Source organism: Lupinus angustifolius, chromosome LG05 (genome assembly GCF_001865875.1).
Source record: "Lupinus angustifolius cultivar Tanjil chromosome LG05, LupAngTanjil_v1.0, whole genome shotgun sequence".
In the NCBI taxonomy this organism is placed as follows: domain Eukaryota; kingdom Viridiplantae; phylum Streptophyta; class Magnoliopsida; order Fabales; family Fabaceae; genus Lupinus; species Lupinus angustifolius.
This window is the reverse complement of record NC_032013.1, coordinates 22,403,562-22,416,370: the sequence shown is the minus strand read 5'-3', so window position 1 is coordinate 22,416,370 and position 12,809 is coordinate 22,403,562. Positions and strand designations below refer to the sequence as shown.

Sequence of the window (12,809 nt, the reverse complement as noted above, 5' to 3'; positions counted from 1 at the left end):
TAACTGTCTCTTGGAATAAGGTGTGTTCTCTAGTGTTAGAAGGTGGTTTGGGCTTGAAATCCATAAGTTTACTCAACAAAGCCTCCTTGTTGAAGTTAACTTGGGAAATGTCGGGTTCTAAGCAAGAGTGGGTTGTGTTCTACAGGCAAAGATTTGATAGCAAATTCAAAATTGCCAATAGGTACTTTAAGTCTTCAATATGGCCAGGTATTAAAGATCACTGGTCAACTGCTCATGAGAACTCAATCTGGGTAGTTAGTGACTGCAAGCAAATCAACTTCTGGAGGGACAACTGGTTAGGGAGACCTCTTGTTGATCATCTATCAATTCCTTTGGAGATGTAGGAAAATTTGCTTGCTTCAGTGGCAGATTCACTCTAAATAAGAAGTGGATTATTCCCTCAAGTCTAAACAATCTCTTCCCAAATATATCAAAGGACATCTCTAAGACTACAATCTCTGATAATCAAGACATAATGGCTTGGCAAGGATCTTCTGAGGGTTGCCTAAACATGAAGAATGCGGTTGCTCATTTCTCAACTCCGGGTAACAAATTTAACTAGTGCTCTCTAATATGGTCTATGGTCATTCCTCCTTCTAAATCCTTCACATTATGGAGACTGATTCATAGAAAGTTGCCAACTGATGAGAATCTGAGGAAAAGAGGTTGTGAGATTATTTCCAGGTGCAATCTGTGCATAATTCACATTGAAACTTCTGATAATTTATTCTTGCAATACAAGCTTGCCTCAGATCTATGGAATTGGTTAGGAAACACATTCTCAATTAACCTGGACACTACTTCCATCAATACAATTATGTTGGCTTGTAACATGAATTTGAGCCCTCAAGTTAGAGAAATTTTAGTGGCTAGCATCATTCATGTTATCAATACTGTTTGGTATTGTAGAAACATTAACATATTTGAGGACAAATCAATAAATTCCTCCTAAGCTTTATCTAAGGTCAAAGGGGATATAGCTCTCTCTAGTTCTTGCTGCAACTTTTGTGCCAACTCCTCCTTAACGGATTTTAAAATTCTTAGAGCTCTAAAGGTCCCTATATGTCACAGCCATGCTCCTAAAATCATTGAAGTTAATGGGATCCTCCTATGGGAAATTCGATCAAAGTTAACACTGATGGGGCTGCTCAGGGCTCTCCTGGGCATGCTGGAGGAGGTGGAATTTTCCGAAATGGGTTGAGCCATTGTATGGCAGCTTTTGCCTTGTATTTTGACATCCAATATGCGATTTATGCTGAGCTTTTAGCAGCTATTCTAGCAGTGGAGCGTGCTTTTAATAAGGGCTGGAAGTGCTTATGGCTTGAATGTGATTCCATGTTAGTTGTTCAGTTTTTTAAAGGCCATCTGTTGGTGCCTTGGAAGCTGCAGAATAGGTGGAACAGGTGCATAAGCATCATATTAAAAATGAACTTCAAAGTCACTCATATCTTCAGGGAGGGGAATTTTTGTGCTGGCAAACTAGCAAACTTTGGAATCAGATCAAAATGAATGACCTGATGGAACTCAACGCCTCATTTTATTCAATCTGAACTTGCTAGGAATGCTATGGGTTTGCCTAGCTATAGATTTAGAAAATTCTAATGCTCTTCATTTCTTTTTCTTTTTTTGTTCTTTTCTCTCTGTTTCCTCTGTACTTGTTGGCTTTTTATAAATGAAATAGGTGGTGCTTTTGCACCATCAGCCTTATACCCAGGTGCCAAAAAATATGTGGTATTTCTAATTGGTGCTTTGATATGTGCTAATTTTGCCTATTTTACATTAACTTTTAGGCACTTTTACTCTAAAATTGTTCGCAATGTCGTGAATAGATGTTCAATTTAATACATTGTATAAATTATCAAAATTTCCCATTGAAAGTGTATTTGCAAGTTATTCCAATGCAAAAAACAGCATTGTGCACAAAAATAAGGGTCTCACTCAGTGAGCACATGCGTGAAGACCCTCGTTAATCATTTCTCGCTCACGAAGCATAAGGCCTTGCTTAATAAGGACAACAATCTCGCTCAACGAGACAACCCTTGCTCAACAAGGGCAAACAAAACAATAATGTGGGGCGAATGAAGCGTCTCGTTCAACGAGAACCCATATCACTAAGCAAGAATGGCACAATTTCAGTATGCTAAAGGGGCAAAATTAGACACTTATGGTGCCAAGTTTCAAAGGAAACATTTTGTACTCAAAATTCTTAGTTTTCTTAGGCAATTTATCCCAAATAAAAGTGTAGATTTATGAGGGAAACGCTAGAGGAATTAACTGATGATTTGGAAGGCAGTTATTATTTTCATGTTTTCATTTCTTGAAAACATGTTTGTTATTATCATTTTCATTTTCAAAATCATTCATTGTACACTTTACAAACTATGACACTTGCCTTTATAACTAGTTCAATTCTAAATTTTAATAACTAAAGTGGTAATACAAATGATTTCGTCGGATGTCTTCATATTTGATATTTGCATTTTCTTTTTCAACATATTTTATGTCAACAATATATTAATCATCTTTAATAGTTGGACTTGGTCATTAGCTACCACAAAGATATGCGGAAGGTCATAACGAGCATCATGTAGTTGCAAGTGCTCCAAAAAAAATTAAAAGCTAACATAAATTATTAATATACAAATGCTCTATTATTTAATTAAGGTTGCAATAAATTCAAGAGACATCAATTTTTATACCAAAATCATATATTATCATACTTATCGTCGAACTATTTCAACAATATCATAAGAGATGCGAAAAAAGTTATTATGTTGAAAGATAAATAAATAAATTCTATTATGAGGATGTATGGTGATCTGGAAGTACTTATCATTTGATTTTAGTGTTTTATTGATAAATGAAAGAGTAACATCATTTAATGTTTAAGATTTTGTACATGCTTTAAGAAAATATTAAATGATATAAAAATTCAATACAATTTCACTAAAATATTCATCTTTAATACATTTTGTAAAATGAATTAAAAAGAAATGAAGAAACATGTAGTGAAAATAGAAATAATAAATAAGGGTATAATAGGAAAGTAAAATATAAATGTGTATTAAGTTTTTAATACATCAAAAAAATTGGAATAATATGAAAATGTTAAAACATCAAAATATATAGAACAAATGAAATAAAAAGTCATAAAAAAAATTCAATGAAATGTCATTGCTTCATTTTTGAAAATATTGGAAATGACATTTTTTTTTTCATTTTCAAAATTTCAGGAAATGAATGTCATGTTTCCTAAAATACGAAATGAAAACAACAAGGCAAACATGTTTTCACACTCATTTTTTGATTTCATTGAAAATGAAAACATAAATTGGCCATAACAAACACTCCCTAAATTTCTTCTTTGTTGGGATTAAATGTAATATACACTTTGACTCATATTTTTGTTTATTTTTTTATTCTTTGATTCTTATGAATTGTTTTTATTCTTAATATTTATTTGAGGTTGACACCCTTATAGTATGTTATTTAGATTGAGAATGTGTGAAGGAATTCATGCTTTATAACTTCAACTCTCATATTGTTTGTATATTTACTATGAATAGTTTTATGTTCGCTGAAGTCTCTCGTGTGAACTAGCGGAAGCGATTGTTGCACAATATTGACGACAAACAATCAAATAAATGACGATATAATAAATAGAAGATGAGAAACAAGAGATTAGTTAGTGGGATTCGGTCAATTATGTCTATGTCTCTGAAAGTGTTGAGTGACTACTAAGATACTATTAGAGAATAAGATTTAGAAGCTTTAGGCCTCTAGCACACCCATGGGCCAAGGCCCGTGAGGTATTTCTAATTTGTGCACATAATAAGTGATTTGGGTATAATATATTACATTTGTTTTTTTACTCCATTTCCATACTAGACAATGTGAGATATCATACAATAATATATTTCAAGCATCTTCAATACAATGTATATGAAATAATATTGGTTATTATCATATAATAATATATTTTAAACATAAAAGTTTTTGAAAGTTTTTAATGGTTGGGTTTAATGAAAATATATTTTAACAAAATTATTGAATTGCATTAAATATTTATGAATGGAAAAAAAGTTATCTGCTTAAAATATAATCTATATCTCGCCAAATTCTTGTATTTTCTCATTGTACAAGGAGTAATCTTCACTGATAAAAAAAATTAGTACCACAGAAGAGTAGAGTATCAAAACAAATATTCAAATTTGAAGCTTTTCCTTTCATCGTCAGGTTCCTTCTTTCTCCTCCTTCTGATGCATTTAGCCTATAAATTTTATTATGCTTGCATAAAATTCATTTTTTAATGTTAAATATGTTATCAAAGAGTTAACTATACTCTTACCATGTATTACATACATGTCACCTTTATATGCATCATCATCACCATATGTTCTATTTAGTAGTTTCACTAAGAAGCATATCAATATATATAAATGGAAAACAAAGTTTACTATTGACTCTTAAGCAAGTCTTGAGTGAATAAAAAAAATCAATGCAAGTTTTATTTTTTAATATAATATCTCGTCCATAAATTTATTTGGTGTATCTGTGTCTTAGATATCTCTTGCAACTTAAATGAGACTTATAGCTCTAAATTCCTTGAGTAGCTACTACTAAATTATTAGTCTGACTTAATTCGACTTGAATTAGTCTAGGTGTACAATAACATTCAGGTTGAAAGAAGGTATTTTTGTTGCCAACAGAGAAATTACTAAAGAAAATTTAAGTATGACAATGTAATATGTTTTTATAGTGACATTGATTTTCTAGTTTTTGATGTTCTCTTTATTGTAATTTCTTGTTGTTGACATAGGCTAACATTCAGTGTACACTATTTTTTTTTCAATCTTCTTGGTAACAGATAAATCAGATGTTTGATAGCTAAATTTAAAAAATTGGAAATAGCTAATTAGCAATATAAATTAAGAAAAATAGAATTAAATATAAAAAAATCAATCAAAAATAATATGATATAAAATTAAGAAGGGGATGAAGAGAGGGAGAGGGAACTAACTTTGGGGGTGAGGATAACACATTAAAAGATAATATGTTAATGAAAACTTTAAAAGGTATGAGCATTGCAGTAATTATTTTCTTTACTATTAGCAAGAAAACACATTACATAGTCTATATATATTTTTATTACTAATTACGAAAAGATACATTATACAAAAGTAATTATGTAGTGTGGATATGTATATAGTATAGATATGTATATAGTGGTATCATGAAACCTTTTATGAGGGAAATAAATCAAGGAAGAAGTGACATGTGACAAGTAATTATGTGAAAAAAGTTTAAAAATAGATATTTTTATTAGAGGAAAAATTGGACAAGCATCTCACACTTGTTCAATAATGACATCATCATGAGTTTTTTTATTATATAAAAATAGATGACAACCATAAAAAAAAATTGAAAGTTTTTAATGGTTGGCTTTAATGAAAAAAATATTTTAACAAAATTAATTGAATTGCATTAAATATTTATGAATAGAAAAAAGTTATATAGTTATAATATAATCTATATCTCGCCAAATTCTTGTATTTTCTCATTGTACAAGGAGTAAATTTCACTCATAAAGAGATTAGTACAACAGAAAAGTAGAGTATCAAAACAAATATTAACTTTGAAGTTTATCCCTTCATTGTCAGGCTCCTTCTCTCTTCTATTTTCAATGCCTTTAGCCTATAAATTTTATTATGCTTGTATGAAATTCATTTTTTAATGTTAAATATGATATCAAAGAATTAACTATACTCTTATACTGTATTATCTAGGGTTATGTCTGATTCACAATCTAATCAGAAAATCATAAATATTATAATTCAATAAGACTGGTCAATCTAATCAGAAAATCGCATTTGGTTCTTTATAAACAATTAATGTAACAAGATTCATTCATTAGTCATTCCACCAGAAGATCAAGAATTGATTCATCTTAACTTCATGATTAATTTCTAAAACAAATAAAATGTAATCATAAGATCTTATCTTAATTGGTTGTGATTTTCACTATTTAATTATTAATTTCACTATACATGATATTTTAATTCCTTACGGTAGTAAAATTTCAACCTTTAAGTTTCTTAAGTTGTTGAAATAAGAATTAGATTTAAAAATAAATTAAAACCAATTATCATTTAAAATTTTAGGAATTATTTAAAATTTATAAAATAATTTATAGAACCAAAGACTATTTTATTCTACCTTATATGATATTCCATCCTTATAAGATATTATCTAAAATATTTTGAAATTTCTTCTTACAAGATACTTTATATTTATATTTCCTATGTAGTATTTATTATTATTTTTCCTCATTTGGCTATATTAAAAAATTTACTTACCCTACTTTTTTGTTACCATTCAATTAATGAACAATATTAAATAAGGACAATATTATAATCATTTATTATGTTTTAGAATAAAAATTATTTTTTATTAATATATATACATTTAATTAAAAATAATTATTAAATTGAACTCATATATCAAAATTGGTAGGAATGTAGTGGCGTGACTTGTGTGTAAGCCAAGAGCGCGTAGAAGAAAGAGAATGAATAGTGTATGTTTTTAGCAACAAAAAAATGACATGAATTAGGATAAAAAACAGTAATGACTATTGACAAATGTCACTTTATAATCACTCATTGATCGATCACTCATTGATCGAGACTTAAGTGTATACAATAATATATAAAAGACAATTTATAATTTTTTATTCTTTTATTTATAATGAAATTACATTTTTATTATTAGAAATATTAGGAAAAACAACTATTTATCTTCCCGTTAATGGAGAAGATCATTGTTCCACATTTTTTGTTCCAAAGTTTTTACCACTATATGTATTTCTTGTTTTTCATTGGTCAAAAAAGTAAATCATCAATTAAATTTAAATGAAGTATTTACTTTCTTACTAATGTGAATGAAAAGATACATGATGTAATATACATGTTGGGACAAAAGATGTGTTCCTTTACAACCTTAGTCCAATTTGTATTTGTTTCTTTATCTCATGTGTACTTAACATGCATATATGCATGTATACATAATACATGCCACCTTTACATGCATCATTATCATATATGCTCTATTTAGTAATTTCACTAAGAAGCATATCAATAGATGTAAAAGGAAAACAACAAAGTTTACGACTCTTGCTTCAAATCTAGACAAAAATGAATTCCACTTAAACAATGTCTTGGGTGAATAAAAAAAGATACAATGCAAAGTTTTAATTTTTAATATAACATCTCTTCCATAAATTTATTTAGTCTATCTGTGTCTTAAGTATCTCTCGCAACTCAAATGAGTCTTATAATTATAAATTCATTGAGTAGCTACTACTAACTTACTAGTCTAGCTTAATTCAGCTCCAATTAGTCTAGGTGTAAAGTAATATTCGAGTTCAAAGAAGGTATTTTTTTTACAAATAGATAAATTACTAAAGAAAGTTTCAAGTGTGATACTGTGATACTGTGATATCTTTTTACGGTAACCTCAGTTTTCTAGTTTCTGATGTTCTCTTTATTGCAATTTGCTGTTATTGACTTAGACTAACATGTTATGTTTGTTTGTTTGTTTTTGTAACTTTATGCTATGCTGTGAAGAATTGTTGAAAATGAATTCACTGTCTGACATTGAAGAAAGGGACCTGAAGGGGTTGCTTGAATCTTTTGCTTCTACATTTTCTTTAGAGGACATAGCAACTGCTTATTGCGGGGCGAATCGTGATGTTAATTTGGCTGCTGAAATTCTTTGTACCTCAAAGGATGAGTTCAAAGGTGCAACTGCAAGTGAAACTACTGAGAAATTATCTCCAATGTCATCAACTGCGAGTGAACCTGCTAAGAAAATATCTGCAATGTCATCATCTGCAAGTGTTGTTCCAAAGTCTTTTGATGGGCAGAGAAATTTTGGAGCTGGGAAATCAAAATTTCAGCCTGCATCATTAGGCAGTGTTACTGGCTTTGTTGGAAAAGATTACCTTCGGCACAAGAAATCGACTAAGCCATATCAGGAAGTGAAGAAACCTTTGAAGTTGGATGCGACCGAGCTCCCCGAATCAGTGATATGGGGTGAAAAGTCTTCTATGGGTACTGAATCATCAAAGGGTCATATGAAAGATGAGGTTGTCAACTTCCTCATTAAGATGCTTGGAGATGGCTTTGAACTTGAAAAGGAAAAGATAGTGGATGTTCTTGGTAAATGTTTTAGACCTCTTTATTGAGTGTTTATTGTACTTAGTAATGAATGATTCTGTTTGAAATTAGAAGGCAAAAGGCATGGAAGCTCTTTTTCCTCTTAAATTAGTCTAGTGAATATTCTGTTTTTCCTCTCATATCAATACATTGTAAATATTTTGTTTGACGATCTTTTTGACAAGGAAATTTCTTGCATTTGCAGCTCTCTGTGGATTTGATGTGGAAAAGGTAAAATCACTTTCACTTGTTTGCATGTTTGAAAATTTAGTAGCCTGAGTGATGGTTGAAAATTACACCAATAAGTACTAATTTTCCAATGGGATAAATTTGTAGTTGAAAGAGTATGCTCATGTGAAGGTATAGAGAGGTAGCTGACTATTACATTGCGAAGTGTTCTCAGTCTTTATAGGCCAATAGCTCAGATATAGAAATTATTTATCCAAATTTTAAGTTCATTAGTTGGCCATAAGAAGAATCAAATGTTACTATCAATGTTTGAGTATTTGCATCACTTTTCTTTATAAAATTCTGTCATTTTAGTTACCTCATGTTTTTTCTTTAAACGTATACCCGTAATATACGAGGATTGACTTGGAATCATTATGCAGACTATGGAGAAGCTACTTGATATGTCATTTTCCACTTTGAAGAAATGTGATGACATTTCTAATCTGGCTGTTGAAAATGTAAGTTTTTCAGCTAAAAATATAAAACTTTAGTTCGAACGAGTTGAAATGTTTTCCGTAATTGTGTAGTTTGCATAATTTGATTGTGATAATAGTTGTCTGGTTGTTCCTGCACCTGCACTGGTCTCGCGCTTAGTGAATTCATTTTATGCAACAATATATGTACTAGACCAATATCTGCAATACCACATGTATTTTGTTTAAATGCTTTTACTAATCCACTTTAAAATCAATTGTAGTTTCTTATTTGGAGCATAAACCTTCCATTAATAACACATTCTGCTTTGTGCAACTTGGATTTTGATATGTCTTTAAATATAAACCATTGTTTCAAGTTTCCTTATGAGTTTTCTTGATTTTATTTTTTCCTGTTACAGCCAAGAGATCAGCATTCAGCTGCAAACTATGCATCCAAGTACATTGCCATTGTGTTGCTTACTATATTTCATCTTATGTTACTTTATTCTGTTTTGATCATTTTCATTGTCATAGGATAAATACTTCAATTTATGTTAATGCATTATGTAGTGAGGAATTGCACAATTCAACCGATTCACCGAAAAGTAACAAAGATAGAGTTGGGCTCCAGAAAGAAATTCTAGAATCATTATTTGACTATCCAGAAAGGCCTGAAGAATTATCGCAGCGTAGGCTTCCAGTACGAGAAATACCAAATCGTAGATACCATATTAGCGTTGCGAAACTTATCGAAGATGAAGACACCGCGACCATTCAATGTACTACTGTTGTAGATCCACAAGTTGTCAAGGAAGGTATGAGCAATAAAGTGAGAGTACTAAGTAATTATCCAAAATTATTTGTAACTATCTGATAGCTTTAGCTCAGTAGTTCATGATTATTCTTCACCTTTTCTATGCATAAATAGCTTTTCAGAAGCAATTTTTCTTTTGCACTTCATAACTGTCATTATCTAATGAGACAACAGTGTTCAAGTAATAATCATAATGAACTGATAAAAACTCATGATTGAACCTTCAATTTCATAAAATAATATTGTCACATATCAACACACAATCTCAACATATACATATAAGCTTTCATTGCCATGTTACCTTCCTTGCTTCACAAGGAACATTTTCTGTAATCAGATTACTCTATCTTCTGAATCTGTTTTGATAAATTTTTTTGTTATTTATCCTCTTTGTAACATTATTTGAATGTAGAGAGTGATGATGAGAATAGCTACAAAGTACTGCGTAAAGCCGTGAAGGAGAACTGGACTACCATGAAAGAATACTACAGATCTGTAAGATGGTTTCTATTTTCCCTAGATGTTTATGGAGTACACACGAAGGGTTTGTTTGCAAGTTGATTTTTACAGGAGAAAGAAGGCAAATGGAAAGCTTGAGAATAATCCTACAAGTTTATTTCATGACTCCCAAGTCTTCCCCTGCCATCCGAAAACCAACTCGTAAACAGACCCTAAGGGAAGTTGTGAAACAAGTTGGATTTAATGCGAAACCAATCAGGGCCAATAGTTATGTTGCACTGGTTCAGGACTTAGGAGGGGAAATGATATAATGAAGTTTGCAATTTTCTATAGATAATGCTATGAATGTGATTGAATTAGTAGTTTTAATTATCTCAGCTGCATTGCAGGCTGTTGAAGCATTTTCTATGGGTGACTATGCACGGGTAGACAGACTTCTAGAACAGGTACATATGAGTCATTTGATTTTATTTTAGATTATTAATCTTGTTTGAATTAGACTAACTTTTGCTTATTTGGAATTATTAAACATCTCCCATAAAAAAGGTGGCCTAGTGTATGAGGTTCCCACTTAGTAGAGTTTGGAGAGCGTAGATATTGTAGCCTTATCCATAAGCGTAGAGACTGTTTATAAGATTTGAACTCGTTACCTTATAATCACTAAGTAACAATTTTACTTTTACGTCAAACTCATTCTCCTGTAAATGATTTGGTTCAAATTTTCAAGTGTGAGGGTTCAGCATATTTTCAGTGAACTATTTGGAGGGTTATAAGGTGCAATAGTACATAGAACAACATATATCATTGGCTGACACTTCAGTTACATATTTTTCTTTGTCCTCAAGTTGTTTATTTGATTGTGTTTTTCTATACATAAGCCAATTGGGTTTCAAATACATTGTTATTTTTGCTTCAGTATCATTATTGTTGTAGGATAACGTATGAGACATGATTTATAACAACAGATCTCTGTATACATTTTAGTATAGAAATACATAAGTAATTACTAACTAATAATCCATTTTAGTGATGCTGTTTGATTGTTTACTATTTTCTTTAACATCCAGGGGCTTTTTTACAACAAAAAGGCTAGAGAAGCAGATGAAAAATCTGCACAGAAGGTTCTCCAAACAAAGTTAGTAGCAAAAAAAAGCACTTTCTTTCTCCCTATATTTTTATTTATTAAACCATGTGTTTCCTTTTTTGGCTTATTGAAAAAGCATTAATTAAATTTGGCTACAGTGAAACCAATGATGATGATTCAATGCCTCTTGACTTGGTTGAACATGAGCCAAAGGATGCTCTTCGTCTGCTTAAATTTCATTTAACTTCTCTCTCTGGCATTTCTTGTAAGCAATTATTTCTTTCCAACTTATTTTATCATACAAAATAATTTGCTTATACTTGCTGCTTATAGATTATTTCTCACATTTCCATTTTCAGCAATCAAATACCTTAGAGCTGTAGTTGGGACAGGTCATGAAGATATCAAAGGGGCTCGAAAAAGATTGGTAAGACATACACTTCGATTTAAAAAGTATACATGATAGTGTAAGTGTTTTTTATACTATGAACATTTCATTCATCATTCATATCCAATGCTCCATTCAAGGTTTACTCATTAAGATAAGATAAGCCTTATATTGAGACATAATTTGTATTGACATTACATGGCCATTATATATTGGTACTTATAATGCCTATGATCATCTCTGTGTTGTCCCCATACATGTTCTAAAGTCTATTTCACACCAATCACAATATGTTACATTAGTTAATAAAATTAAATATTTATGATTTTGTCTATTTTTACTTCATTGTGATTGGGTTGAGACAAACTTGGATACAACAAATCCCCGTTCGATCATCTCTTATCCATGCATGGAGATCCTATACAAGCATTCAAATTTTGCATGTCCATGCACCAAATACTTCCTTATATTTCTTAGGAGGTAGATATTGACAATTATTTTCTCTAAGCCCAATTGATGAAGACTAAGGATATTCATAATTTATGGTGTAGATGACAAAGCTTCTGAAGAAGAATTCAATTGAATGGACTGAAGAGGACAATGGTAGGATCTTATGTATTCAGGTGGACATCATTGATCCCAAAAGCTTGAGTTTTGGCCCAAAGAAGTGATCATTAGTAAATGTTTGTTTTGGTGTCAATGATAAAGTTTACATTACTCATCAATTTAGTTTTTTAAAGATGTATACAGTTTTGCTTTGTCTTTAGACTTATTATTACATCAAATTCAAGGAGGAACTATTGTTTGTACTTTGCTGGCTTCTTAGAATTTTTTTATGGGTATCCCAGAATTACTCACTTTTTGAGTGTGTGACTGTCACTCCCAATAAGTGTTCCAGGAATCAAATCCTAGATTTTTTGGTGATCCTGGGATCCGATCCAGTAAAGACATGCATCACTAGATCAACGCCTTGTTGATTTATTAAAAGGTTTGGTTTTTCTATAAAAAAATGATTTTCTTTCCAAAACAATTATATTCTCCTATTGTCCTACTCTGGAAGATTCAGGCAAGACACAAAATTAAGGTATTTGCTATTTTACGGCTTGTTTATTTTGTATTTTTAAAAAGGAAATTACACATTGTTGTATTATGGTTAACTTCACCTTTCAGTCAACCACCACCTATGATTTCCCTAAAACGTGTT

At 30.8% G+C, this 12,809-nt stretch overlaps 1 protein-coding gene across 1 annotated transcript; it reads left to right on the top strand.

Moving 5' to 3' along the window:
* Positions 7,587-12,347, top strand: LOC109347209 (putative nuclear RNA export factor SDE5). The gene is made up of 11 exons (XM_019586916.1): positions 7,587-8,216; positions 8,419-8,444; positions 8,825-8,902; positions 9,280-9,317; positions 9,431-9,675; positions 10,087-10,169; positions 10,523-10,579; positions 11,201-11,268; positions 11,376-11,482; positions 11,577-11,644; positions 12,157-12,347. The coding sequence occupies exons 1-11, from the start codon at positions 7,607-7,609 to the stop codon at positions 12,274-12,276; spliced, it is 1,500 nt and encodes a 499-aa protein (XP_019442461.1). The 5' UTR covers positions 7,587-7,606; the 3' UTR covers positions 12,277-12,347.

Bases quoted from the DNA above. Each gene is read 5' to 3' on its own strand.
- LOC109347209 (XM_019586916.1), top strand. From the start codon at position 7,607: ATGCTATGCTGTGAAGAATTGTTGAAAATGAATTCACTGTCTGACATT. The intron at 8,445-8,824 runs GTAAAATCACTT...ATCATTATGCAG, and splicing joins GTGGATTTGATGTGGAAAAG to ACTATGGAGAAGCTACTTGA. The intron at 9,676-10,086 runs GTATGAGCAATA...ATTTGAATGTAG, and splicing joins TCCACAAGTTGTCAAGGAAG to AGAGTGATGATGAGAATAGC.